Source organism: Oryza glaberrima, chromosome 11 (genome assembly GCF_000147395.1).
Source record: "Oryza glaberrima chromosome 11, OglaRS2, whole genome shotgun sequence".
In the NCBI taxonomy this organism is placed as follows: domain Eukaryota; kingdom Viridiplantae; phylum Streptophyta; class Magnoliopsida; order Poales; family Poaceae; genus Oryza; species Oryza glaberrima.
In genome coordinates, this window is record NC_068336.1 from 15,778,458 (window position 1) to 15,805,229 (window position 26,772).

At 41.6% G+C, this 26,772-nt stretch overlaps 1 protein-coding gene across 2 annotated transcripts; it reads right to left on the bottom strand.

The window, feature by feature from the left end:
• Positions 1 to 33: 33 nt before the first annotated feature.
• On the bottom strand, positions 34 to 26,339 carry LOC127754026 (putative disease resistance protein RGA3). 2 transcript variants are annotated; one of them, XM_052279480.1, is made up of 4 exons: positions 26,232 to 26,339; positions 24,586 to 25,551; positions 1,396 to 3,790; positions 34 to 1,162 (listed from the first exon to the last, which is right to left on the bottom strand). In XM_052279480.1, the coding sequence occupies exons 2-4, from the start codon at positions 25,540 to 25,542 to the stop codon at positions 1,152 to 1,154; spliced, it is 3,363 nt and encodes a 1,120-aa protein (XP_052135440.1). In that variant the 5' UTR covers positions 25,543 to 25,551; positions 26,232 to 26,339; the 3' UTR covers positions 34 to 1,151. The 2 variants fall into 2 exon arrangements, with proteins under 2 accessions (XP_052135440.1, XP_052135439.1); XM_052279479.1 differs by having other exon boundaries at positions 34 to 1,165.
• Between the last annotated feature and the right edge of the window lie 433 nt (positions 26,340 to 26,772).

Here is a 26,772-nt window from a genome sequence, read left to right on the forward strand (position 1 = left end):
ATAAAGGGGAACAGAAGATGGACATGCAAAGCATCACCTACAGTTTGCACAACCATCACAACACATATTCAGCCACACAAACATTAGCCACTCCGCTCTGTTTACTATACTAGCCATCCAACCATGTACTCTTAAATAAAAAACTCGATCATACGGCATAAGCCATGACAGTCTAAATGGAGCATGAACAATAGTGTGAAATTACTCTTCTTGAGAAGATGTCACATGGGACTTTTATGATGTGGGGAAGAAAGAAAAAGGGAAAAAGAAAAAAATATTGTCTGTTAATTAACAGACTTTCTAATAGATACCTTAATAACCTATAATCATTAGTCAAACCATCTCTAACTATATATATCTACTGGGCCTGCTTTGGTCATACATTCTCATTTCCTGCATACCTGTACCTTAATCTCATTATCTGCATTTCTGTTCATGCATTTTTATACATATAACATGTGTATTTGATCTGAATTCGTGACCCGGATATGTTTCCTACTTCAACTAGGAGTTCTACCAAATGTTATTATCTACTCCCTCCATCCCAAAATATAAGAAGTTTTAGGTTGGAGACGGTTATTAAGAAATAGGTAGAAGTGAGTGGTGGAAGGTTGTGATTGGATGACTAGTGGAGGTAGGTGGGAAAAATGAATGGTGGAGGGTTGTGATTGGTTGGGAAGAGAATATTGGTGGAGAAGTTGTTATATTTTGAGACAAATCCTGAGAGCTAAAAGTTGTTATATTTTGGGACGGAGTGAGTAAAGAGTATTGGAGAGTTTTTATTCAGTAATGAGTACATTAATACATAGAACCTGAGCAATATCTACCTGACAATGGTGATGTTCTGGTAACCACGAATGCGCAAGAAAAAGATCAAATCGCAAATAAAACAAAAAACTGCCCACATACCGTTTTCACTTCTTTTGGTGTTCAAGTACACCCCTAAGCAAAATCAATCTGGTTCACTGATCTCTCAGTTTAACAGAATCGCCTGCTGTTTGTGTTGTGACCTTGAGTCGTCATCCAGCTTTGCGGTCACCCAATCTTGGATCTTCAGCTAAAACTTCGGATGTAAATTAGCCACCTTCAAAATCCCCATGGCGTTTTCCACTTGTAATTGGCCCATATACTCATATGATCTTCTTACCATGTTACTGTGCACCTACTGAATTATCCAAGCAGTAGAAACAGTAAGCAACTAAACTAATGGTAAAACATACAACATGTCAACATTTTGAGAGAAAACTTCCATTTATTTGTTGACTAGACAGATTGGCTAAGATACCATAGCTATACTTTATAGTTATAAAAACTAGAACAAAAAATCAAAAAGAAATAAGAGAAACGACCTGAAACAACAGTATTAACACTTAACAGCGGCATCAACTTAGTTACCTCCAACTTGGGATGTGCTCGGGCTCGGCTCGATGTTCGTCTCAGTGCTGTCGGAATCTCTTTTGTAGAAGACAAACCGTTTGTCGGTCTTGTCGTCTTCCGCATCTGTACAGGCATTCACTTGCTGGATGTGTTTGATCTTCTCCCACTCGGGGGTGCCTTTCCCCCGGGAGATCAGGGTGAGAAGATCCAAGTTGCAAGTGATCCGCAGATGACGTAGTTTTGCTGGAAGATCTCTAAGACAATCTGGGAGCCTTTCCATCTCTTGGTCATTCAACTCCATGCTCTGCAATGCTGGCAAACGCTGCAGAATATTCAGCTTTGGGCATCTGGAAACTGTCAGGCTTTCCATTTTTGGAAGATCACTGATCCTCTCTAGTTTGAAGTTGGAGGAGACGTGGAGCTGGACAACTGAACAGAAACCATCGATGGAGATGAGGTTCTTGACATTATCAACAACCAAAATTCTTAGAGACCTTGCCTGGGATGCAAGCCCAGGAGGAAGTTGATTCAGTAGGCACCAGCTGATATGCATGTTCTCTAGCTTGGGCATGGCCTCCACTTGATGTTCCCACTCCCATTCTTTCCATTTCATCATGCCATACATAACAAGTTTCTTCAACTTTGGGAAGCCAATTGCATTGCTGCTTCCCGTAGTTGTTGCTGCGTCTTCTGTTGCGCTCTCAGCCACAATCTCTCCCTCCTCGCCAGAACCAACTGACCCAGCACCAGAAAGCCGATGATAGGGCCCCCGGTTGTGGGTACTACCTCCTCCAATTGTTGTTGTTGTTGTTGCTGCTGCTGTTGCTGCAGTTGCTGATGTTGCTGGTGTTGATATTGTTGTTGGTGTTGTCGCTGCAACGTCGGTTTCACGAGGACCAGGTATAGATGACTGGAGGAGGAATTCATGCCCGATGTGCTTGACATTCAGAGTATGCTTTATGTAGAGGTACTCCAAACAAGGGAGCTGCCATAAAGTAGATGGAAGCTGGTTGCAGCATACTAAGTTGTCTAGCTTTAATACCCTCAGTTCCGCAAGGTTGGTAAAAATCAACCATCTCGGGAGTCGAGCTCCGAAGAATCCCTTAATATTTAGCTCCTGCAATTTGGGTGGAGGGCAAAGCTGATCAAACACCTCCTCGACTGTCTCCTTATCGACCTCGCCGTTAACCGACAGTCTACTTGTGCAGCTTAACCTCAAAGATGCAAGATTCTTCTTATCATCGATTTTGGCAAGACTAGCCATTGAGCCGGAAGCACAGTTCTCCAGATCCTCTAGTGTAAGATGCATAAGTTGGGACATATGCCTTAACTCCCCAAGGCTGCACCAATCTTTTGCTATGTCGCTTTCCATCATTAGACTGGGGAAACCATGCAATGACACCATATTCTTCAGTCCACCAAACCCTTCTTCTGGAATTGACTTTATTTTTGTCTCAGAGATATTCAGATATCTTAACTTGTGCAGTTCCACAATGCTCTTGGGAAGTTTCACCAATTTTTTACAGCCTTGAAGGCAAATGTACTGTAAAAACTTCATCTCACCAATATCATTGGGCAAAGCAAGGGCATCTGTGTAACTCAGGTCCAAGTATCTCAGGTGTTTCATATGATGCAAACTATCGAGAAGGATATGCACATGTTCATTTTTGTTAACGTGTAGCGTCCTTAGCCTTGAAAGGGAGCTCAAGGTTCTGCCTGTGCTTGCCTGAACAATAACATTTCCAATTATGATTAATGTCCTTAATGAGTGTAGCTCCTGTGGAGCTTTCCATTCAATTTTCTCTTTTGCTGCCCAAGATCGTCGAATCTTAGGTAATATCTGTTCAGGAATTCTATGTCCCTCTTCGACCAACGGTTCAGGATTGTTCTCTCCCTCTTCAACCACTAATGATTCACTTTCCACTACATTTTTAGCAAATATACGGACTAAGTTATCCATCTTGTAATGACCTTGGCCATCATACTCGTCAACAGGTTCCAAAAGATGTCTCGCAACTAATTCTTTGTAGTATTTCATCCCCAAGACTTCTGGCAACTCTGAAGTAGCATCAGCCCCAACAAATCCTTCAGCAATCCACATCTGGACGACTTTGTCACAGCTGATCACATGATCCTTGGGAATAAGTGAGTGGTATAAGAAGCACTGCTTCAAAGGAAATGACAAAACCGCATAGCACAGGTGGAGTATGCTGTCAATATCTCCATGATCTGTTGGCTCTGAAGCGTATTCCAAAAGCATCTCCCATTCATTTGCGCTTCGGTTTCTGTTTACCAAGAGCCGCCCTGCCAGCATGATTGCTAGTGGTGAACCATTGCATTTTGCTAGGATCTTCTCTTCAACTTCCTTTAATCTCTCATTCTCGCCTTGGCCGGTCTCCCTCATAATATTCATCTGCCACAACAAATTAATAATCATAAATCTATACTATGCCACTAGGTTTCATTTCATCCATAAAATAAATGTGATACTAATGTCTATCTATCTATCTATTATCTATTATATACTAAAAGTCCATTAAACTTCCTATAAACGCTCTCAGGCTGTCACCTGCACGAGAAAATCACGATTTTCCCAGACAGCCCGCTCCAAACGGACGAATCTACCGCACGTAAAAATCGAAACATCCGCACGCAAAAATAGCTATTGTAGTAGTGCGTGGCGCTTTATAAAAATAGAGAAATCCAAGAAATTCTGAGAAAAAAACAAAATATCTAGCCCTCGATTTTTATTTAAGTTGGTGGACCTATTATATTCAGCTGTTAGATTAACCCATACGTACGTACCTGTATACGTACATGGGCTACGTACAGGACATATATCTCCTCTCTCTCCCTTCTCTCTACTTCATAGGAATAGCCAGCAATTTAATGTCTCAATTTAATTTGTAGTTAAACCGATAATTTAGGATCAATAAAATCTAAAAAGATTAGAGGAAAACCAAACATCGTGCGATCAATTTACACTTAAACCAGTGAATCTATTATTTTCAATCATTAGATTATATCTGTGGAAGTAAATAATCCCTTCATCCTAATCTCCTATCTAATTTGTACTATTCGTCCGAAAAAAAATACGTACATATATACATGTATATATGGTAGAGAGACTACTATCACTGGTGGAGAAACCATCTTTGGTCGGTTGACCAAATTCCACAATAGTCCCGGTTGCAATAAAAACCGGGACTAAAGATTATCTTTAGTCCCGGTTGAAAAGGTTAGATCTACTTTTTGATCTTTAGTCCCGGTTGGTAAGATCATTTTTAAGTCCCGGTTCAAAAAAGGTGATGTCAGACCCCTCTAATATCTTTTTTCCCGGTTGGTAACACTAACCGGGAAAAAAGATCGGCATGCGCGGAGAGATCGAGGCATGCGCGTGAATCGGATTGAGATATATATCTCCTCCTCCCTCCCGGTTCTATCTCCTCCTCTTCTCCTCCCTACCGGTTCTATCTCTTCTTCTCCTCCCCTTCTCCTCTCCTCCGATCCCCTTCTCGCTATCTTACGTGCGGAGGTCCTCTCCTTCTCCTCCCCCTCCCCCCTCCTACCCGATCTGCAGGTGGCGCCGCCACGCGAGGCTCCTTCTCCTCCCCTTCCCCCCTCCTCCCCGATCTGCAGGCGGCGGCGCTGGCCTCACGCGGTGGCCGGGCGGCAGGCGAAAGATGGCGGCTTGTTTTGTTTTTTTGTTTTTGAGAATTTGTGATCCGGATCTGAGATGTATTTGATTTATGTGTGATGTGAATATGTGATGTATTTGTGATGAATTTTGTAGAAGTTGTGATGTAATTTTTTTAAAGATTTTGTGATGTATTTGAAGATGATCGATTTGAGTATTTGGAGGAGATGATCGATTTGGGATTTTGGGTGGGGATGGAGTGAAATCTCTATATTAAAAACAATGAAGAAAAGAAAAGAATAAAAACAATGAAGAAAAGAAAAGAATAAATAAGCAACTGGGATCAGCCTGGCTCTATCTTTGGTCCCGCTTGGTGTTACCAACCGGGACTAAAAAGGCTACTCCAGTTATTTTACCCGATCTTTAGTCCCGGATTAGTAGTCCCGGTTGAAAAACCGGGACTAAAGGGGGTTACGAATTGGGAGTAAAAACTACTTCTCCACCAGTGTATTTGCCGGGATACTACTAATTGCGAAAAAACTATTAATCCTTTCCTCCTAACTACTGTCCACTCCTCTGTGGCTCCTTTCGCTCCCCTTTTTTTACTTAGTTATTTGACTAGGATATATCCTAGATGTATATCGTTACATCCCATATTAACTATATTTTAATTTAAAAATATCATGTGGAACAATATTCTATCGTTTTTTAATCTCATCCAAATATTCTTAACAATTACTCTCTCTTTTTCAAATAGTCAATAGCAGGCATTATATTCATTTACAAACGGCTCCATCAACCCTATTAGATTTTTTAATGTAGTGTCAAAGGATCACTCCTGCTTATTTTCAAAAGGGAAAATTATATTTGTACCGTTGTCTATTCTATATCACAAATTGACTCAAAACTTTTTAAAAGAATATTTGCATCACATCCATCTTCTCTCTACATTCCCTGAAGGACGTCAAGTGTGAACACTAGAGCTTGCTATGTGAATGTATGTATGGTAGGGGCATGCATATGGCAATAGAGGTGCCCAGTGAGAAGTCACCATTGGCGCGGTAGAGCTCAATTGCCCTAATTGCCCTACATATTAATGTAATTATTTATAAGTGTGTTGACAGTGAATTAGGTATTAAAATTGTGCTCCATGTCCCATGTTTATTTTAGCCATAAGAAAAGAAAGCATTTGTGGCTATGGTCGGTTTCACCCGTTAGAGGTGCATTGATATATATTTTAATGGTTTTAACCTATTAGTTTATCAAAGGTATTTTAAAATATTATATATAGATTCCATCTATTAGAAATGCAGTGGTATGAAGTGGAGATGAACGCTTTATAGTATTAACGATGTATTAGGTTTACTTTTTGGTATGGATGCAATTCCATCTATCAAAATGCATTTAGGTTTCTATACCATAATAATTAGTGGTGTTAGGCATATAACCATAACAAAGTAATTTCTGTTTCAATATACAAGACATTATTATCATTTAGTATATCAAGTCATTCTTTTATAATTATAAGGTAGCAATATATTGTTCTTACAGTGAATAAGGTGACATACAACTTTCTTTAGCTTTCTTTTTATAAACAATAAATAAATAAGATGTTCGCGCATATGCGTGGGCTTCCTTGCTAGTTATATAATAAAAATCCATTAAATTTCTTACAAACGCTCTTAAGTCATCACATGGTCTCCTGCAAACACTCCTAAACGCCATATGGCGTTCTAATAAATTAGTAAAAATCATAAATAGATAAACATCTAACCATTGATTTTCATTTAAATCGGTGAACCCACTAATTTTAACCATTAGATGTTCATATCAAAGAAAAAAATGGTACCCCCAACACCACCATCACCACCACCACCACCGTACGTACGCACGTATTCCCTCCACACCCTCCCAAGTCCCAACTCTCCCCTCTCCTATTTTCTAGCTAATAATAACCGAACATCAAAATGATCATAACTCTCAAGTTGCATAATATTTTTCTATATTTTCAATTGTGTTATTTATTAATTAAATACATAATTCAAGATCCATATTACTCATATTTTGTTATCCAAAAATTATATTATGTGGCCGTTCTAACTCAAATGTTTGGGAGCTATGTAATTATTGAGTTTTTATATGATTTCATCAGTTCAAAAAAAAGAAAGAGAACAGGTGTGGGGGAGAGGACAGATAGGGGTACATACGTATCTGCACGTTTCACGTTGGGAAGTGGGGCTTTTGCCCTTTTTATATTGTTAACACAAATTTAATGGTCTAAAATAAAATAATGGTCCATCACGTTTAAGTTAAAATTGACGGGTATATATTTTCTTATTTTTTATGATTTTATCTAATTTATTATAGTGTCACATGGTGACTTACTAGCGTTTGTAGAATCCCACGTGAAATCGTATATCCTCACTAATCCCTATGTATATAGGTTCCATATACAAACCACTATCCATCAATCACCGAGTCATATGACTTACGAGGCATCCATGCATATAATGATTAGCTGGCATCCAATAAGCACACGCCTCACCAAGCACCGAAGATAAAGGACGATACTATGCGGGCAACCATAAAAAATCGATAGGTAAATAGAGTATGCGACCAAGCCATAGCAAACAATAGTTGAATACATGTAGAATGCGACTATGAGATGTAATATTGTTTCTACACTCCTACAAATACACCTAAGTCACCACGTGACATTAATTCTAATATTTTTTTATGAATATAAAAAATAAAATGAAATATCTTATCATTGGTTTCCACTTAAATCGATGGATCTACTATTTTATATGGTTAGATCTATCTTAAAATTTTTTTTGAAAACAACCTCCCTCCCACCCCCTCCCCATGACACACGCACGTACGACCCATCCTCCCGTTCCTCTCTCCATGCCCTTCCTTCTCTGTTTTTTTTTATCTCCGCATCAACTAAAATCGAAATCACTACTAGAAAACTCATTTTCGGTGACATAGGGGTTTCATTTTCGCAGGCGGGCATGGCCTTCGGAGCCAAAACCCCACCGGCGAAGACGATACCCGGGGAGGAGGGGGTGGTCCGCCTGCGAAGATATGTTATCGCAGGCGGATCATATAAGCGGCGCCTGTGAAGATCCATCTTCGCAGGCAGCAGGCGACGTACGCCTGCAATGATCGATCTTCGCAGGAGCCGCTTATGTGGTCCGCCTGTGATAATGCCCCTATAAGGTCTTCTTTCTCCCCGAGCCCTGTTCATTCTCCCCGAAGTTTCTCTCTCCTAAAGTGACTTAAATATAGGGCGGGGGGTTTGAACTTCAAATCTTCGGGGATTTTTCTACGGTGCTTAGATCTACTCATTTCCACCCTAGGTATGCAATTTTTTAAGCTTTTAGACCTCAATTTGTGATGGATCTATGCATGCAAAATTGTGAAGGAAAAGCTCCATGGTTTTTAATTTACTTTCTTTTGATATGTTGATGTTAGATTTATGTGTAATACTTGATGCCTCTTGTTGTAATGGTTTAATGTGGTAACATAAATTCTCAACTTTTTTTATTTTGCTATCATATCCACCTCCTAGATCTAGATCTAGATCTTGTCATATATATGAGAGAGAAGAAATTTTTAATGTCTATTTATTTGGTTTAAACAAAAAATAATTATATTAGTTTGTAATATGCCGATGGTATGATTTTGTTAGATTTTCCTAATATAGTAATTTGGCATGTTTGTGTAAAAAAAATGAAATAAACTTTGTTTTTTTTATTAAGTTATAATTCACCTTCAGTTAGTTTTAAATAGCGATATGTTTATTTAATAAACCCTACAAATTTGGAATTAATAGTGCAAATATTTTATGTTCATTTTTTTAGAGATATGGAAAGGCAGCAATGGATGTATCATTGGCTGAGGTTTTCGTCTCCATATCGGGTTGAAGTGTCTAAATTTATTGGTATTGCGAAGGCACACACTGAAAAGAATAATATGAGGAAGATACTTTGTCCATGTGTTGACTGTAAGAATGAAATAGCCTGGCTCGATGCTTCTAAAGTGAAGGAGCACTTAGTAACTCGTGGATTTATGGAGAAGTACGAAATATGGACACGTCATGGCGAAGAACAAGTGGACGGGCCTGAAAATGTAGTTCCGACGCAAGTTGAAGACATGATGCACGATGATGCTTCTGGTGAGGACACAATCGATCTAGAGGAAATGTTACGTCATGCAGAACCCGAGGTGCTGATGGGGTCGGTTAGAGGTTTAAATAACTTTGAAGCTTTACAGAAGGCAGCTAAGGAAGTTTTGTACGATGAGTCGAAGGGCTGTGACAGTGAATTCACAATACTACGGTCAGTTCTTGAACTTATGAGGTTAAAGGCGAGACATGGATGGTCTGATAGTAGTTTCGACAATCTGCTAGAACTTTTGTAGAAAATGCTCCCGAGGCCTAACTCACTACCATCCAGCACATATCAAGCGAAGAAACTCATATGTCCCCTTTCACTTGGTGTGGAAAAGATTCATGCCTGCGTTAATCACTGCATACTGTACAGGAAAGAGTACGCTTCTTTACATGAATGTCCAACATGCGGTGCTAGCCGGTACAAATTGAATAGCAATACTGGCCTAGAACCGTCTGACACAACTGAGGGAACTCAGAGAAAAATCCCGCAGCTTGTGATGTGGTACCTTCCTGTCAAAGACCGCATTAAACGGATATACTCAAATCCGCGAGATGCGGAAGTAATGCGTTGGCATCACGAAGGGCGCAAGAAGGATGGGATGATCCGACACCCGGCAGATGCTCGTCAGTGGATAAACTTTGATGCTCAGTATAGAGAGTTTGCTAAAGACCCACGGAATATTAGGTTTGCCCTGAGTACTGATGGAGTTAATCCATTTGGAGACATGAGCAGCTCACATAGTACTTGGCCAGTGCTTCTCACCATGTATAATCTTCCTACCTGGCTTTGTCAAAAGCAAAAATACGTACTACTCTGTATCCTCATACAGGGACCCGTCAGCTTGGTATTGATATTAATGTATTTCTTGAACCATTGTTGGAAGATATGGCTAATTTATGGAAAGAGGGATTGAAAGTGTGGGACGAGTACTTAAGAGAATACTTCACAGTGAAGGCCATCATCTTCGTGACCATTAATGATTATCCAGCAATGTTTTCAGTTTCAAGTCAAATTAAAGGTAAAACATGATGTGTGATCTGCTTGAATGGAACGTACTATAGGTATCTCCCGGGTTCCAACAAGCTTGTGTACATGCGGCACCGGCGGTTCCTACGCACAAATCACAAGTACCGCAAGATGAAGGCGGAGTTCGATGGCACTGAATTACAATCAATACGATAGTATTCCACTTTATAATCAATTTGTACAAAAGATTAAGCATGTCGAGGCATCTACTCAGAAGACCATGAAGCCTTACATGTGCACGGATGGTGTGGGCAAAAATGTTAAAGGGTAATGATTGTTGAGTGGCATTTAAGTATCTAAGAAGTTCTTAGTTATGTAATGATGGTATGTAAGGGGATATGTGTGCTCATATTGCAAATTGATGAACAATTGTACTTAATATTTTGCATATTAGTTTGTACTAATTTTTATGTGCAATTACCATTTGTAGGGTAAAATTTACAGTTTTTTGTATTTTAAAAGAGGTTTCAAAATTTTGTAGCAATTTTTTATGTGCACTTACCATTGTTTGAAAACTTTAAAAAAAATAAAAGTAGTAATATTAATGTTTGAAACATTTAAGTAAGATTTACATTTGAAAAGTAATAATATTAATGTTTGTATATTTGTATGTACAATTACCATTTTTATTACAAGTATTGTAGACATTTTACAATTACAAAAACAAATATAAAATCATTTTCAAATAAATATAGCCAGCTCTGTAACAATCTTCGCAGGCGGACGGTGCGCCTGCGAAGATTGTTATGCCGAGTAGGGTTTACATCTTCGCTGGCGGACTGTCCGCCTGCGAAGATAGTTTCCCTATAAAAGGGCAAGCCCGCGGCGTCAAAATTTCTAGGTCCAGGTTGGAACCCTGGAAATTTTGGCGCTGTCAGGCTGGAAAATTTTTTCGCCGCCACCCGCCTCTGCCGTCCTCTGCCACCGCCCACTTGCGACCATCGCCCTACGACCTTCATCCTCTGCCGCCACCGACCATCGTCCTCCGCGCGCCGCCGCCTGTCGAGCTCCGCGCCGTCGCTCCACTGCCGAGCTCAACCGTCAAGCTCCATTACCGGCCGTCGAGATCCACCGCCGAGCTCCACCGCCGGCCATCGTGCTCCGCGCCGCCGCTCCACCACCAGCCATTCACCGCGCGCGAGCTCCACCACCACGGCAGTTGGCTCCACTGTCGCCCGCGCTTCACCGGTGACCGCCCCACCGCCGCCGGCGCCACCCACCTCTCTCTCTCTCTCTCTCTCTCTCTCTCGCAGTCGCGGTCTCGCGGCCGAACGGCTTCTTCGGCTGATCGTCGTCCATGACGGAAGTCGTCCTCGGCTGAATGACTTCTTCAGCCGGTTGTCATCCACGGCCGAACCTCGTCGACGGCCCTTCCTTCGTCGTCCACAACCGAACCTCGTCGTCGGCCGTTCGTCGTCCACGGACATGTGTGCATGTGGGTGTTTCTTTTTATATATGTGTGCATGTGGTTGTGAGGGGGTATGTATGTGTGTGCATGTGGGTGTGAATGGGAATGAGGGGTTATATGTTGATTGTGAATGTGAATTTGGGAATGTGGGTGATATGTGAATGAGAGTCTTTTATCCCTATGCCATTAAAAAAGTTGGAGGTTACACGTGTGCCACAAAAAAGTTTTGAGTTACCTGTATGCCATGACACAAACTTTCGTTTACCCGTGTGCCATTCCATCCACCTTTTGTTAGAGAATGAGCTCTGACATGTGGGACCCACGTATGAAAATGACTAAATTGCCCCTGAAGCATTTTCATCTCTACTACTCCTCTCCCATGCCCTAGCCTAGCCGCTGCCGCCGCCGGTCGTTGCCGCCGCCGGTCGTCGCCGTCGCCGGCACGCCGCCTCGCCTCGCCGGCACGCCTCATCTATCCGCCGCCGCCGCCGCCGGTCGTCGCCGTCGCCGACACGCCGCCTCCGCCGCCGCCTCGCCTCGTCTATCCGCCGCCGCCTCTCTAGCCGCCTCGCCTCGTCTAGCCGCCGCGGCCGCCGGTCGTCGCCTTCGCCGGCACGCCGCCGCCGCCGCCGCCTCGCCTCGTCTATCCGGCGGCGCGCCTCTAGCCGCCGCCGGCGCCGCCGGTCGTCGCCGCCGCCAGCACGCCGTCGCTGGCACGCCGTCGCCGGCATGCCGCCGCCAGTCGTCGGCGCCAAAGGCGGCCCCTGCCGGCGTGCCATTAGTGCTGATTCCATCCATTAGCAAGGGCAAAATAGATCTTTCAAACCTCCGTTTATCTCCGTTAGTGCTGATTCCATCCAAAGTGGCTCACAGGTAAAAGAAAGTTTGTCTCATGGCATACAGGTAACTCAAAACTTTTTTGTGGCACACACGTAACCTCCAACTTTCTTAATGGCATAGGGGTAAAAGACTTTGTGAATGAAATTGGGAGGGCATGTTCAATTTTGCAGGATATGTAAATTTGTCAATTTTTTTTAATAACATGTGGAGGGTATGTTCAATTTTTTTTATAACATGTGGAGGATATGGTTGCCATTTTAATTTTTTTACACAACATGTCGATGAAATGTTATTGTGAATTAGTGCACTACTTAATAATAACATATCAAATTTTGTACAATTTTAATTGTACTAATTTAGCAAATTAGTTTGTACTAATTTATAACATTTTACAATTATGTACACAAGTTTTTATTATAACATTTTGCAATTATGTACACAAGTTTTTAATATAACATATGATAAGTTATGTCATAGTACACTACTTATCAAATTTTTTAAACGATTTTCGCTGAGTGTTAATATATGGCAATCTCGGAGAATTTAAATTTGTTCATATGACAGATTGTTAATATACAGTTTATTTTTTATGTTAGAAGTTCGAAACGATGGCCAATAGTACTAAAGGGACTGAAGAAAAGGGTTTAGGGGAGGAAGAGCCATCCCTTCCTATTGTGGTTGCTCCAGAACCAACGGTCTCGCCGGCAGATAGTTTCGACAGCGACGTAGTTGACGAGGACGATGAGTACTCGTCGCCAAGTGATCCTTGTCCAAGCCCGAAGAGAAGGAAAAAGGGCGAGGGTGAAAAAGGCGACAAGGACTACATTCCCCCTAAAGAAGGGGTAAGTAAACTTAATATATAAACTGTTCGACTAATAACTATTAGCCCGAGCTAATTCGAAACTTTGATATATACATTCTCATAGGAAATGGCACCACGGCGATCGAAACGGCAGCCGAAGAAAAAAGATAGGTCGAAAGATGACGAGGTCCCAGCAAAGACAACCGGCTCAAAGAAAAGCAAACCGTCAGCAAAGGCGAATAAAAGAAGGGGCGAGAGAAGCGTGAATAGAAAGGACGAAGGGTTTCGTGTTGTTACCAATATTGGGCTAAAAGGAGAGCCGCTCGCCCATAAGACTGCACGTGCGAAATTCAGTTCACAGTGTGGCATAATAGTAAGGGAAAAGATCCCCATCACGGTCAAGGACTGGGATCATGTATCGGATGGGGATAAGGAAGTCCTATGGAAAGAGTTGAAGAAAATCTTCCAGTTCCCGGATGGATCAGAGGCAGCAGTGAGGAATTGTGCACTGCAAACAATGGACAAGTCCTGGTGTAGTTGGAAAATCACCTTGAACAAGAATTTCGTGAAGAAGGGCTGTACACCGTTTTCGACGTATGCCAACATAACCCTGAAGTAGTGGGACAACTTTGTGACATTCAAGAACTCCCGGGAAGAAATTGAAAGGAGCAAAAAGTTTCTAGAGTTGGCCAAGAAGAACAGATTTCCTCATCGCTTAGGTTCCACAGGATATGCACCAAAGGTGGAGCAGTGGACAAAAGAGGAGGAAATGAGGAAGGCGGGGCTTCCGGTACCAATGGGGGAATGGACACAGAGATCAAGGAACTGGGTAAGAGCTAGAACTCCTAAGATCACGGATGAAGGCAAAGTATCGTTTGAAGATCCGGAGCTGCAGGGCGTTGCCGATAAAATAGAGAATTTATCCAGTGCACAGAAGAAAGGATCTTTCAAGCCTAAGAGGGAGAAAGATGTGCTAAATACGGCATTGGGTACTCTTGAGCGTGGGGGTAGAGTTCGAGGTGTGTCGTCCAAGCTTAGGTGGAAGGAAGGGTTCAAACATGACCCCCACAAGAAGCGTGATGCGTACAAGGATAAACTAAGAGACGAAGGGGTTGCGGATTTTGAAAAGCAAATGATGAATTTCTACGTCAAACACATGCTTTTGCCTGCCCCCGAAACCAAAGAACCTGAGCCAGATTACCCCTTCGATGACCTCAAGGAGAATACACCCTGCAGATTGCACGTTTCCGTTGGATGCTCCGGGAAAACTCTTGAGGTCGCTATAGCCATTGCTATCCCTGGGAGAACATATAATGAAGAGTTCATTCCCGATGTGTATGCCAAAGTGTAGCTACAGGTGGTCCACGAAGTGTTTGAGTCCTACGATATAGACTTCCCTACTCCAGATGGTGTATCCGTACTTGGGGGTGCGGTCGATCTTGTAATTCTCTGGCACAAGAATGACATATCCTTTGGATTGGGCACCGAAGAGGCAGGTGACTGATATGGCAAAGGAACCCGAGATGCATATGTAAAATCCAATGCCGGAAGTGCCACCGGAGATTGTAGTACCGGAGGTGCCCATAGAGATTGCAGTGCTGGATGTCCCAATGGAGATTACAGTGGCAGAACCAGAGGTGCAAATTGTGGCATCAGTCGGGATAGATATAGAAGAAGTACCAGGATTGGAATGGGACGGTATAGAGCAAGAAATATTTGAAGACCCTTCTCCTGCGAAAGACCCCGAGGTGCAAGAAACCCTGGTCCCTGAGAAGGCCACTGACAATTCTGAGGTGCCTAGAGTGCTTAGGAGCCACGACTCCAAGTCCAAAGATGAGAACAAGGAGAAGTTCATGGTAACCGTCTTCAGAGGGTGTAAGGAACGTGCCAAACTCAGAGATGATGACCCCCAGAAGGCCGCTGCACTAGCCGGGCCAACATAGTTGCCAACTAATGATTGCCCGGAAAAATACGAACATGGGAAAGCACTCTTGTCGGATTGGGCACTTTACGGAGGACCATGGGAGATGAGAAGGTTACATACCTTCTACATGGATGCCAGCAAGAAAGGCTTGGGCAATATAACAGCTCGATCACCGGCAGATTGTTTCGGCGCCGAAGGTTACGTATGGCTAGATTTTGAAGATCTCCATGCCATATATCGTCGGGACAAGATGGACGTCAACTATGTCACTGTTTGGACGTCAACTATGTCGCTGTTTGGTGCATGTGAGTATGATTTTTAATTAATCACATGAAAAATATGTACAATACAAATCCATGTGATTATTACTAACAAACAACTTTTATAGGATGTAATACATGGATGCTAAGAAGAAAAATGAACCTATCGGCTTCTTGGATCCAACTCGGATCTGTCAAACACAGCATACCGTGAGGCTAGCACCAGGGTCAGACTAGCTGAAGGGCAAGACTCCACAAGAGATAGCTGAATACAAGAAGGGCTTGCACAAGGAGAAATTGATTACTGTCGCACAGTACATTGGACGAGCCTTCTTGCACTTTCAAAATAAGAGAGTCGTCATGGCCGCTTATAATTTTAAGTAAGTCCGGTACATTTATCTTCTACACATATGTCTTATTTTAGCCGGTACTAACTAACTAAGGTGTTGTTAATATATAGTGATCATTATATCTGTTTAATCATCCACCCGAAGGACGGAACTATGGTAGTCTTGGACCCTCTCGATTACACACACCAGTCATACAAAGAATTTCTAAGAATCTTACAGTAGTAAGTGATTCTGACTCTTGAAGTTTCAATGAATGTTTTATAATTAAATATCCTCCTTAATGTGAAACAGAACGACATCCATACAGTGCGTACTACTACTACAAGTTCAAGGGTGGAGAACAGACCCGAACAAAGGAGAAGCTGCTAGTACATATATATTGGCTAGTAATACTCCACTCACTTAATGTATTCCAATTGTTTCACTAATTGCAAAATTTAACTATTTTTTCCTATGATATGTCCTGAAGTGTCACAAGCAACCTAGAGGAATTGTCCTTTGCGGGTATTACGCGTGCGAATTCCTCGGGGTTAATGGGAGGTACAAGGTTAACGTGGAGGATGTAAGTCTCTATACTATGGACTAGACAAAGCTTCACATATTTATGATACTAATATATTGTTTATCCATTTTTAATGATGTAATTAGTTCTCTTGATCTGCTAGAAATCCCTTTAAAAGGAAGAAGTTTTACCTGGAGCAATATGCAGACCAGTCCCCTCCTGGAGCGGCTTGATTGGGTCTTTACAAGTCCAGCTTGGACTTTGGTTTTCCCAAACACTACTGTCAACCCCCTGACCCGGAATATATCAGATCATGTGCCCTGTGTGGTTTAAATTGATACCAAGATTCCAAAGTCTCCAATTTTCAGATTTGAGAATTATTGGGTTGAAATGGAAGGATTCTTTGAGCTTGTTAGCAGAATATGGTCAATAGACCCTGGTTATGAAGATCTGGCAAAATGCATTAGCTTCAAGCTAAAATGTTTGAGGAAAAGTTTGCTGCATTGGAGTAAAAACTTGTCTAAGTTAACTGCTCGTTTGGTTAATTTCCTAGACCTGATGGAAGAGCATCGGCCCTTGTCCATCCTTGAATGGAATTTCAGAGAAATTGTCAAAATGCAGGTTTTTAAGCTTCTTTTGTTTAAAAGGCTTTATTGGAAAAAAAAAGGTGCATGAACAGATGGATGTTATTGGGTGAGGAAAATACTAAATTCTTCCAAGCCATTGCTACTGAAAGATATAGATCGAACTCCATTTCTCAGGTACAGGATCAGCATGGGCAGATAGTCACTGGTCATAAGCACAAAGCAGATTTGTTTTTCCATAGTTTCAAAAACAGAATGGGGATTTCTCTCTTGCCTCCAATGAACTTTAATTTGAGGGATATTTTCCCCAATCCGAAAGACTTGGATTGTTTGGTGGATCAGTTCTACACTCAGGAGATGGACAGTCTTATTAAGGTAATTCCATTAGATAAAGCATCTGGCCCTGATGGGTTTAATGGGTTTTTTCTTAAGAAATGTTGGCAAATCATATCACAGGATTTCTACAGATTAGCAGCTCACTTTCATGCCTGCTATACTGATCTGCAGTCGATAAACATGTCATACATAACCTTAGTGCCAAAAAAGTCTTCTCCAGAAATAGTAAATGATTACAGGCCAATTTCACTGATGGGCATCAGTTTAAAGTTTATAACCAAATTGATGGCAGATAGGTTACAGAATGTAATGCCCAAACTGGTTCATGAAAACCAATATGGTTTTATCAAAGGCAGAACAATTCAAGACTGTTTAGCATGGTCTTTTGAATATATCTATCAATGCCAGCAGTCAAAGAGAGAAATAATATTACTAAAGCTTGACTTTGAGAAAGCATTTGATTCCATAGAGCACTCTACCTTGATATCCATTATGAAATGTATGGGGTTTCCTGAAAAGTTGCTGCAGTGGATACAGATGATTTTTTCTTCGGCACATTCTTCAGTACTGCTCAATGGGGTACCTGGAAACTCTTTTAAATGCAAAAGAGGGTTAGGCAAGGAGATCCACTCTCACCATTGCTTTTTGTTCTTGGTGCTGAGTTGCTGCAGAGAATAGTTAACAAAGCTTGCTCCTTAGGTCTGTTAACCAAGCCAATTAATGAACTTGATGAGAGGGGTTTCCTAGTAATACAGTATGCTGATGACACTTTAATTCTTCTCAAAGCATCGCAGAGAGAGGTGTTCTGTTTCAAGGCATTGTTGAATTCTTTTGCACATTCTACTGGCCTCAAAGTGAATTACCATAAGTCCTGTCTCTACCCAATCAATTTATCTCATGAGAATGCAGTGCTTTTTGCTGGTCTGCTTGGGTGCACCATAGGCACAATGCCTTTTACTTATTTGGTTTTGCCCATGTGGACAACTAGGCCAAGGGTAGTGGACTTTGCACCCTTGGTAGACAGGGTAGAGAGAAGATTAACAGCAAGCTCACAATTTCTGCCACAAGGTGGAAGACTCACATTGATAAACTCTGTGCTTTCCTTAATCCCAATATACTACATGTGTTCTTTGCAGCTGCTTATCTCAGTGGTTAAAGCTATTGACACTGTAAGGAAAAATTGCCTTTGGAGGGGAAACAACCCAACTTCAACAAGAAGATGTCTTGCTTCTTGGGATCTAGTGTGCAGACCAAAGGATAAAGGTGGACTAGGAGTCATCAATCTAAGTTCAGAATATAGCACTTCTGCTTAAGCATCTAGTCAAATTTTACAAAGGACATGATCTGCCGAGGGTTCAACTGATATGGAACTCTTATTATAACTCCAAAGTGCCACATTTAGTTTGGAATAAAGGATCTTTTTGGTGGAGGGATATAGTGGCTCTGTCTGATGTTTTCAGGGGAATCTCAAGCTGCCATATCAGGACTGGATCTTCAGCTCTTTTCTGGGATGACATTTGGAATGATAAGATAAGAAGCAATGATTTTCCATCTTTATATATGGTTGCTTTAGATAAAACTCTCTCTGTTAAGCAAATGGGTTTTACTCCTCTTGAGGATTTTTTTATTGCCCCTGAGCACCCAAGCTTATGGAGAATTCACTGTTCTAGAGGAGGAATGGTCTTCTCTCTCTTTGCAGAACGGTAATGGTGATGAATGGTCTTTCATCTGGAACCCTGATAAATACACAGCTAAGAGGTTTTATAAGCTCACATACTCAAATGTGCATGTGCCGAGGCCTTTTGTCTGGATCTAGAAAACAAAATGTGTAATGAAGATAAAAGTTTTTTGCTTGACTTTTATTTAGGGACAGACTTAACACAAGAGATATGCTGGATAGACGACATTGTGCAAAGGAAAACGATGACCTCACTTGTGAATTATGCCTGAATAATATCAGAGAGACAAGCGAGCATCTCTTTTTCTTCTGCCCTTTCAGTCAACATTGCTGGCAGCATTTGGGAATTGCATGGAATCCTGACATAGAATTTTTCCAGATGGTGGTTTTGGCTCACATTCAGTTCAATCAGAGAGGTTTCTTGTAAATTTTCTTCATTGCTGCTTGGCACATTTGGAAGCAAATGAATGGGAAAATCTTTCGCAATGAGCTTCCCTCGTTCAGTTCTTGGAGGGCTTTATTCAAAGCTGATGTTCTTCTGCATTTGTGCAGAATGAAGAATCCACTAAAACAAATTGTTTTTGATTGGTTACAAACAGTGTGATCCTTTGATCTTTTTTGTTTCCCTTTTGTTCTCTTGTAATTTATAAATAACCTTTTCAATTTATAAAATTACACTGCGAGGCAAAGTCCTGGCAGTATTTCCAGTCAAAAAAAAATATTGTTTATCTTCAATGCATGCAATTGCCAAGAATAGAACGTCGAACGAGCTTTGATGATACATGCAACACAAATGTCCAGCGTGATCTGTGCCACTTCATCCACCACGAGTGCTGTCATGTGAAAGGAGATTTCTTCGACCCAAAGGGTGCCCTAGCTACAAGTGACGAATTCAAGCAACTTCGGGAGTGGAGCACTGCTATGCCATAATGTAACTAGATGGCGTATTTGAAGTGACAATGTAAAAAAATATTATAATATATATATTTTTGCCAACACTTTTGAGTCACTTTTGAGTTATGCAATATATATAGATTTCTCAGTACCAAATATTTGATAATCTTCCAATATATATACATAATAATCTACCTGCAAGAATTTCTATTAAATAATTAAAAAGTAATTTATGGGCAAATTATTATTGTACCAAATTTCAAAATTTTCTACCTATCTTCGCAGGCGGATGTTTTTTTTTTTGCAGGTGACAACTTCCTATTTTCGCAGGCGAACCAGACTAGGCAATGTCCGCCTGCGAAAATTATCTTCGCAGGCGGACGGCCGCCCCGCCTACGAAGATCGGTGATCTTCACAGTCGTTTGCTTATAGGCGGACAGCCTCCCCGCCTGCGAAGATCCATTTCCACTGCCGGCGATAATGCGTTTGTAGTAGTGAATTAACTTTTAAAAAAAGACACACAAATGGACATCTGCCTAACACGTCACTGCTCTCCCTCTACCACATGCTTTTCTTCTCTTTCACCTCTAGCTAGCATTTATAGAAACAACATAAATTAGACTTTAAAATAATCATATTTTAAATCATATATTCAATTTATGATATGTTTAAAATATTGTAATTTTCAATTAAATTAATAATTTAATATGTGTATTGACTTACTTTGTGGACCACATCTCTCCACCTTGAGGCCTCCACTGAATAAAATAAAATAAAATATTAAAATTTCTCATTGAAAATTAAAATATCCCACCTTTTAGTGTTTATTTAATATGCGTATTGACTTACATTGATTTTGATTATATCATTTTTTTACGTTGTAACATGGATTGAAAATAAGTAACATGGTGCTTTGAACATCATACAAGATCCTAGCAAGCACGTGGGCATCAAGAAATTTAGCAGTGGAACGGTTATAAGTGACCTCTACAATATATCAAATCAATTCCAGATGAAAATTAAAGACCATACCATTTATTTATTTATTTGGAAAACCTGCTAAAGTGCATTGTAAATTTAGAAACAAATTTACTTAAAACATTATGATTATTATTTAACATTTCTTAATTAATGGAGAGAGAAATTTAGAAAGGATGCCATTGCCCATGCCAAGTTGGATGGTCTTAACCCACTTATATTTTCGTTTCAAATTGCAAAGATTAAAATTATAAAGTAAGATGAAAAAAATTTGAACATTGGACTTTTTTTGGTTGAATTTGACCCATTCTAAACAGGAAAGTTCAAAATATTAGGATTACTGATATAATCAAATATCTTAAATTTCAATTAAAATTCAACATAAAATTTGACTTTTTCAGCATTATTTTGGAACAAAATCTAACATATTTTCAGTTCAAAGTATACAACCCTAAATTACTACTTGAGAGCGGTAAAAGTCTCTTTTTCTAGGATATTCTGTGATTGAGCAAAACATTTACTGCTAAACCATAGTTTCCTAATAAAATACTCTGTTCTTACAATTAAATCAATAGTTCAACATATACACCTCATGTAATTTGATGATGCAGTCCTATTAACCATATTTTAATAGAAAAAATCTTCAATTACTATATAGTATACAAGAAATTATGTTACATATATTAAATATTAATATTGAAAAAAGAAACATATTGCGTAGAAATGATATATAGTTTCATATGTAGCAACTCCATTAGGAAAAAAATATTACTACCATTCAAGGAAATCCCAAACAAATTATTGGAAAAAAATATGTTTACAATATAGTAAGCATAAACATTCGTAATAAAATTCCAAACACATTGAATTAAGATACCCGCGCATGTGCCTGGGCTGGCCTCCTAGTTACTAGAAATCTAAAATTGATTATCGGTGCTACGATATTTGGTAGTTTGATATTTTAGGTTAGATTGATTTGCATCATATTCCTTACTTATGTCTATTAATACCACCAGTGGTGGACCCAAAAGAAAAGGTTGAGTGTGCACATCCCTGCCAAAGAAAGCCGCCGTGATACAGTTGTCGAGGTAGCGAATTATGTAGATTTTGATCATATGGTGGCGATATGATCAAAACTGGCTAGCAAAATCGATTTAGATGGATTTGGGGATAAACACCCAGCTTGTGACTAGACCGAAATGCTTATGGGACAAACCTACAAGGGATTGTTTTTCACTCTCGCAATTGGAAAAAAGACAGATCTATGAATAAGGGCTGAAACTACTGTAAAAGATTAAAAAAAATGATTCTTGGATTGGACGGTTTATTGCTGGTTTGTCCAATTAAATGGGCCATACCCTTTATAAATTAATGGGTTGATCTTGCGTATAAAGAGAGCATCTCCACGTTTTTATAGGTCTTAGGATGCATTAAACATGAAAAATATTTAAACTAAACTCGGACTCATAGTCAACCAGTCAGACTACAAACCAAACCCGGCCAGACTGACCATCACGACACAGTCAAACAACTAGAAGACCACTTAGACCAACGTATGCATAGAGGTCCGACCGATTCCTAGGACGGATGGGTAGGCAGGAAAAACTGAGACCGAAAAAACCAAAACCGAGACCGAAGTAACTGAAGTGTCGGCCATTGGTTCATAGTTCGGTCAGAGAAGTGCAGTCCTGCTGGCTGTTTATCACTGGTTGGTTACTTCTTATCACTACCGATTTATGGCGCGAACATACATTGATGGTTTGAGTATCACCGTTAGTTCCTGTAATTAGCTGGCAATGATACCCAAGTATCACCACTGGTAATTTGTAATACCCTCTTGTACATATGTAATTTGTAACTTTTATATAGTTTTAATATATCGCAGTAGATGTCACTAGTACAGAAACCTCTATAGGTGCCGGTTGGGAATTGGCTATAGGTGCCGTTTTGCAGCCGGCACCTATTGGTCAGCACCTTTGCCTCAATCTTATTGGTGCCGGTTCTAAAACCAGCACCTATACTATAAAAAAAAAAGGATGGCACCTACACTGCCGCCGGCCTTCTCCACCGCCGCCGCCACCACCTCGCCCAGCCTCCGCGCCACCACCTAGCCGTGCCCGCCTCCGCGCCGCCACGTCGGCCTCCACGACGGCGGCCGCCACCCAACGCTGCGCTGGAGGAGGGGGGAGGTCCCCCGGGAGAGAGGGGGTCGGCGAGATCCAGCGACCGCGCCGCTACCTCGCCGCATCGGCCGCAACCCCACGCCGTGCAGGAGAAGGGAAGGGGGGCGAGGTCCCCGAGGAGGCTGGCGAGGTGCTCCGCGGGCCTCCACCTCACATGCGCCGCCGCGAGCGCAAGCAGAGGAAGTCGAGAGGGGCGAGCCTTCTCCAGCCGTCAGCCGCCGTGCTGGCCAGCCTTCTCCACCGAGCCCGCCACCCCACGTCGTGCAGGAGGATAAGGGAAGGGGGGGCGAGGTCCCCCGGGAGAGAGGAGGCCGGCGAGATCCGGGCGAGGTCCTCCGTGCTGGCCTCCACCTCACCTGCACCGCCGCGAGCTCGAGCAGAGGAAGGCGAGAGGGGCGAGCCTCCTCCAGCCATCAGCCGCCACCCCTGCTAGCCTTCTCCACCGAGCCGCCTCCTCGCCCGCGTTGGCCGGCCTTCTCCACCGCTGAGCCGCCTTGGAGGAGGAGAGAAGGGGGAAGGGCCCTCGGGTCGGCGAGGACCGCCGCACCATCCTAGCTTCTCTATCGGCCGCCGCCGCAATTCCGTCACCGTCGGGCGCAATGTGAGAGGAGGGGCGAGAGAGATCAGAGAGGGAGAGAGAGAGGGATGGCTAGCACAGTGTGGTGGATGGATAAGGATGTCGATAGTATTGGTGGGGTGGATAAGGATGTGCTATGCGTGGTAAAAAGAGACCGGCTCGGTTTTTTTCAAAGGTGCCGGTTCTATTAAAAAACTGGCACCTATACTATAAGTGCCGTTTTTTAATAAAACCAACACCTATACTTATATTATAGGTGTCAGTTCTTAAAAAACCGGCACCTATATTATAGGTGTCGGTTTTTTAGTACAACCGATACCTATACTTATACTATAGGTGCCGGTTCTAAATAAAAAACCGACCTCTATAGTATAGGTGCCGGTTCTATTAAAAAACCGGCACCTAGCTATAGTGTTTAAAGGTGTCGGTTCTACTTTTTTTTATTGTGTGGAGGTGGGGAAAAGGGGCCGGTCTCTATGAGGGTGTTTTTTTAGTAGTGTGTCTCTCCTGTTGTTTTAATCGTAAAAAAAAAAAAGTATCACCACTAGTTATTCCTGTGAACTGGTTGTTATGATCGTAAAAAAAATCGACAGTGTACGAAGTAGCAATGATGAGAAAAGACATGCACAAATTTTGACAATTGGACCCTTTTCAAAAACTATTTTTACAAATAAACCGTCGCCAAAACTTATTTAAAAATGACCTTTTTTTTCAGCGCCAAATCGTGTGGCGCTGAATTTAGATACCTCAGCGCCAAATAGCGTGGCACTGAATGTGCGTTGGCACGCTGACTTAACCCCCTATCCGCGGTGGCACGGCATTCAGCGCCAGTTGACGTAGCGTTGAGGTGTCGAAGTTCAGCGCCACATGATTTGGAGCTAAACAAAAGGGTTATTTTTAAAATAAATTTTGGCAGCAGTTCATTTGTAAAATTAGTTTTTTCAAATCGTCAAATTGTCAAAATTGTGGAAGACATGTATGTGTGTCCATTCTGTAATAGTGCAAAACTGAGGAAACGTTATATCATGGGCACCAATTTCTTGTTACTAACCTGACTCTTCAGCAGCGACCAAGCAGCTTCAGACCCTAGTTTTCCGACTTCGTGGATTAGAGCAGCTTGCATATCTTCAGTGATTTTTTGAAGTCTTGTTATGATGAGAATTCGGCTGCCCGCTTGAGCGTTGCCCACAAGTGATTTTCTCAAAGTGTCCACCAACCCTCCAGCATTCCACACATCATCCATCACAAGGAAAACTTTCTTTCCTCTTACTTCACTGGAAATGATGTGCTCCAGTACTGCGGTATCACGAATACCTTCATGGTCACCCCCAAGTCCCTCTATAACCTGCTGCAACAGGGCAACAGGATTATTTTGCTCAATGCAGATCCATATCTTCTTGTCAAACTTCCCTTGGATCATATCGTCAGCGAAAACTTTTCTGGCAAGGGTGGTCTTGCCAATTCCACCCATACCCACCAATACGATGACTTCAACGTTCTGTCCAGCCATCCCTGGGCCTGAGATGCCTACCTTTGTTAGCATATCAACCAGCATTCTAGTCTCCTGAACCTTCCCCAGAACTTCAGTTTGGGGAATCGGAACATGGCAGGCAGTAGTAGCATCCACGTTGTGATCTTCATCAGATCTGACATGAGTGAGGTCGAAATTTTTCCCCTCCTCCAGAATTGCATCCGCCTTCTGGCGTAGTGCCTTAACTTGCCGCCTGATTTTGTGGCCCTGAATCGGTAGGCATAAGGCCACCGGGCTGTTCCTGGAGCGACCACCATGTTCTTCACCCTCCATTTCGTCACAGACATCAAGAATATCAGCGGCCTCGTACATGACATCCTTCAGCTTCCTCGACCAAGACCTCACTGTATCATCTTTCAGGGCACTGTAGTCAGCATCTGCAAGTGTCTTCTTGATGGAGCTCACCGTGCCCTTTAGCCAGTTGATCTCATCAGAAACACCAAGCTGCATGAACGCCTCAATACTGAATTTCCCCATAGTCCGTGCCTGCAACAAACTAGGAAATATCATGCCAACTAGCCAGCTAAGCTAGCTACTTTATCTAGCAAGTAAGTTCTTGAGCTAAAAGTAGCGTAGCCTATATACACAACAGACCATTACTGATCCAACCAAATGATTCATCGGCAAACTGATATTTACTTATTTCAATACGAACAACCTGGAGGTCAGAAAATGATTTTCTGAAGACTAAAGTCGTAAAATAATTAATCTAATATAGTATGATATAGGTGTACATTGCATCTGTAAATATATAGTATTTCCAGATCTGGGTGTACATTATGTGAAAATCTTCCAGCGAAGAAACTGTATCTTAAGTTTGAGCTCTGTTGATCCATCATTCCATCTAACAATATACAATTGACTCGCTTGGTCAGGTAGTAAGTTTAACGAACTAAGCTGACCAAATTTTGCCCGAGGGCTCAGTGAAGTGAGCAAGCATCGGCCCAAATTAATTGTGTTCGAGAGCTCAAACAAATAGATCAAATAACAAGTGTAAAAATTAAGTAGATCTTTCATTGAACGAAAACATATATTCTTTGTAGAAAATGATGAGGGAGATATATCGCCCGAAAAACAAAATTCTAGAACCGCAGAAACATGCATCCTCGTATCAGGAAGAAACCGCACTGGAAGTGGAAAACAAGTCAAAAGTCCGACACAAATACCTGAGTTGATGCGTCTTCCTTTGGTGTGATCGATTTGGGGAAATTTGGGCGTGTGGCTAGCTAGGACACTGTCCGGGATTGGGAGTTTTGGGAGTGCAGACTGCGGGGGCTGTGTGCTGTATATGTAGTTCCAAAGATACGATAGTGGGTTATAGCCTGCATATATGCTGATTCGTCCGTCCACAATGGATATCTTTCAACTGAAATTCGGTGCATACAATGTTCCTCTGTTAATGTATGAAGGTAGTATTTTTTTATTTGCAATGAGATAAGAAGAAGAGGAAGATTGATTGCCAGCTAGGTTTTTTTTTACTACTTTTACATGTGCTTTAGAAATACAATATTTTATTACTAGTATATAATACGACGAATTGTTTCCCACTAACTTACATTTATTGTTTTTTATCTACTCATGTGGCCATCATCGATTAAATGAATTAAGTTAATGATATACAACAGGTATTTAAAATTGCGAGTTGGTGTCAGTTAACTTACTGATATTGTAAAATGCATATGTAGAACCATAGTCTTACCACAACAG